The following is a 2,500-nucleotide window of genomic DNA, read 5'->3' as shown; positions in this document are numbered from 1 at the left end:
TTGGCTCCTCTTCCTCCTCTCTGCAGTCCGGTCTGACCCCTATCCACGTGGCGGCCTTCATGGGTCACCTCAACATCGTGCTGCTGCTGCTGCAGAACGGGGCGTCGCCCGACGTCCGCAACATCGTGAGTCCTTCAGAAAGACCTAGAGCCAGGCTGACCAGAGCCAGGCTGACCAGAGCCAGGCTGACCAGAGCCAGGCTGACCAGAGCCAGGCTGACCAGAGCCAGGCTAGAGCCAGGCTGACCAGAGCCAGGCTGACCAGAGCCAGGCTGACCTAGAGCCAGGCTGACCTAGAGCCAGGCTAGAGCCAGGCTGACCAGAGCCAGGCTGACCTAGAGCCAGGCTGACCAGAGCCAGGCTGACCAGAGCCAGGCTGACCTAGAGCCAGGCTGACCTAGAGCCAGGCTGACACTTCTGCAGCCCACGTTCAGACCTGGATCATTGTCCGTTCCATTGTTGAATGAGAGCTAGTTCAGTGACAGCGTGGTTGTGGTGTGTGTGTGTGTGTGTGTGTGTGTGTGTGTGTGTGTGTGTGTGTGTGTGTGTGTGTGTGTGTGTGTGTGTGTGTGTGTGTGTGTGTGTGTGTGTGTTCCAGCGCGGGGAGAGCGCCCTGCACATGGCGGCCCGCGCGGGGCAGATGGAGGTGGTCCGCTGCCTGCTGAGGAACGGAGCGCTGGTGGACGCCGTGGCGCGCGTACGTAGACGGCCTTCAACCACACGGTGACACTCCATGTACCCAGTCAGACTGCAACGCCTTCCACCTTTAACTCTGCCTGACTGTCACGTAGAATGACAATTTTATATACGTTTTATTTACCCACGTTTTATTCTACGTGATTGTCAACCTGAGATGGGACCCAGAGGGTTTTTCTTCCCCAGCTGGCCTGCTGGTGGCCACCAACAGGGTTCTGTGGTTTACCCCCGAGCTCACTGGGAACAGTGGACAGGATACATGGGGACGGGGGGGGGGACGGGGGGGGGGACGGGGGGCTCAGCTAGGGATGGGGATCGTTAGTATTTATTGATATCGATACCTTTATCGATACTCCTTAGCGATCCGAGTCTTTATCGATACCACTATCGATACTTTTCTATTATTTGGTGGAAAGACGACGCGACAATATGTTTTTAACAGAGCCGGTATTGCTTTTATTGCTTAACAAGTGAGCATAACAAAAACGTTTCTAGCCTTCATGTTTTTAGTGATTAGGAAAATATTTAGGAAATAAATAATTGTATTTTAAATTAAATGTCATTTTTAATAAATATTGGCATCAGTAGTTTAATTATATATTCTAAAATGATTAGAGAACTATACAACTGTATTACTCATGTTTCTCGCCAAAAACTCAATTTCCCTTTTCTTTACGTTACACTTGAACGCATCATGATAACCTAATAGTCATTTTACTGAGCCAACCTGAACACATCATCACACAGCACGTCTGAAACTTTATTTACTTTTCAAGCTAACTAGCTTGTATGCTGCCGATTACAACACGGATTTGGATTGGATTACTATTTTTTTATTTTATTAGATTGATTAGATTTAAGTGACGCGACTCGACTCGAGGGACACACAATTACGTTACAGGACCTACGGGAGAAAAAAAAACGACGAGACTCGATAGTGGTATCGATAAGCCCAAACGTTATTGATTTTCGGGTTTTGAAAAAAGTGGAACCGGGTCCTTGATAGAACCGGGTTTCGATCCCCATCCCTAGTAACCAGTGAGGCCAGCAGGACAACCTCTGCCCTGCCACGCCTACACCAGAACACCGTCACCACCTCCTTCTGCCGTCTCCCCCAGGGGGACGCTAAACTATCTTCTGATTCACAAATTGACCCGCCATTTATTATCTGGCTCTGTCCTCTGTTTCTCTCTCTCTCTGTCCTCTGCTTGGTCTCCCTCCTCCTCCCTGTGAACACCACCTCGGCCCTGGGCTCCACAGGAGGACCAGACCCCGCTGCACATCGCGTCTCGCCTGGGGAAGACAGACATCGTCCAGCTGCTCCTGCAGCACATGGCCCACCCCGACGCCTCCACCACCAACGGCTACACGCCGCTCCACATCTCCGCCCGCGAGGGCCAGGTGGAGACGGCCGCCGTGCTGCTGGAGGCTGGAGCCTCACACTCCCTGGCCACCAAGGTACCAGAACCTACAAACACTAGTCCCTGGCCACCAAGGTACCAGAACCTACAAACACTAGTCCCTGGCCACCAAGGTACCAGAACTACAAACACTAGTCCCTGGCCACCAAGGTACCAGAACTACAAACACTAGTCCCTGGTCACCAAGGTACCAGAACTACAAACACTTAGTCCCTGGTCCCCAAGGTACCAGAACCTACAAACACTAGTCCCTGGTCACCAAGGTACCAGAACTACAAACACTTAGTCCCTGGTCACCAAGGTACCAGAACCTACAAACACTAGTCCCTGGTCACCAAGGTACCAGAACTACAAACACTAGTCCCTGGTCACCAAGGTACCAAA

General features: G+C 51.8%; 1 protein-coding gene across 1 annotated transcript in view; it reads left to right on the top strand.

Annotated features, from left to right (window-relative positions):
- LOC311341179 (uncharacterized protein) overlaps positions 1–2,500 on the top strand; it is a gene marked incomplete at its 5' end in the record, with an annotated part of 46,063 nt that overhangs the window by 22,656 nt on the left and 20,907 nt on the right. Inside the window, 3 exons of the mRNA XM_084466065.1 lie at positions 27–125; positions 598–696; positions 1,956–2,153. Coding sequence (XP_084322191.1) covers positions 27–125; positions 598–696; positions 1,956–2,153 — 396 coding nt within the window. The remainder of the gene's footprint in view (positions 1–26; positions 126–597; positions 697–1,955; positions 2,154–2,500) is intronic.

Source organism: Micromesistius poutassou (genome assembly GCF_964030765.1).
Source record: "Micromesistius poutassou genome assembly, chromosome: 3".
Taxonomy (NCBI): domain Eukaryota; kingdom Metazoa; phylum Chordata; class Actinopteri; order Gadiformes; family Gadidae; genus Micromesistius; species Micromesistius poutassou.
This window is presented reverse-complemented; position numbering and strand designations above follow the sequence as displayed.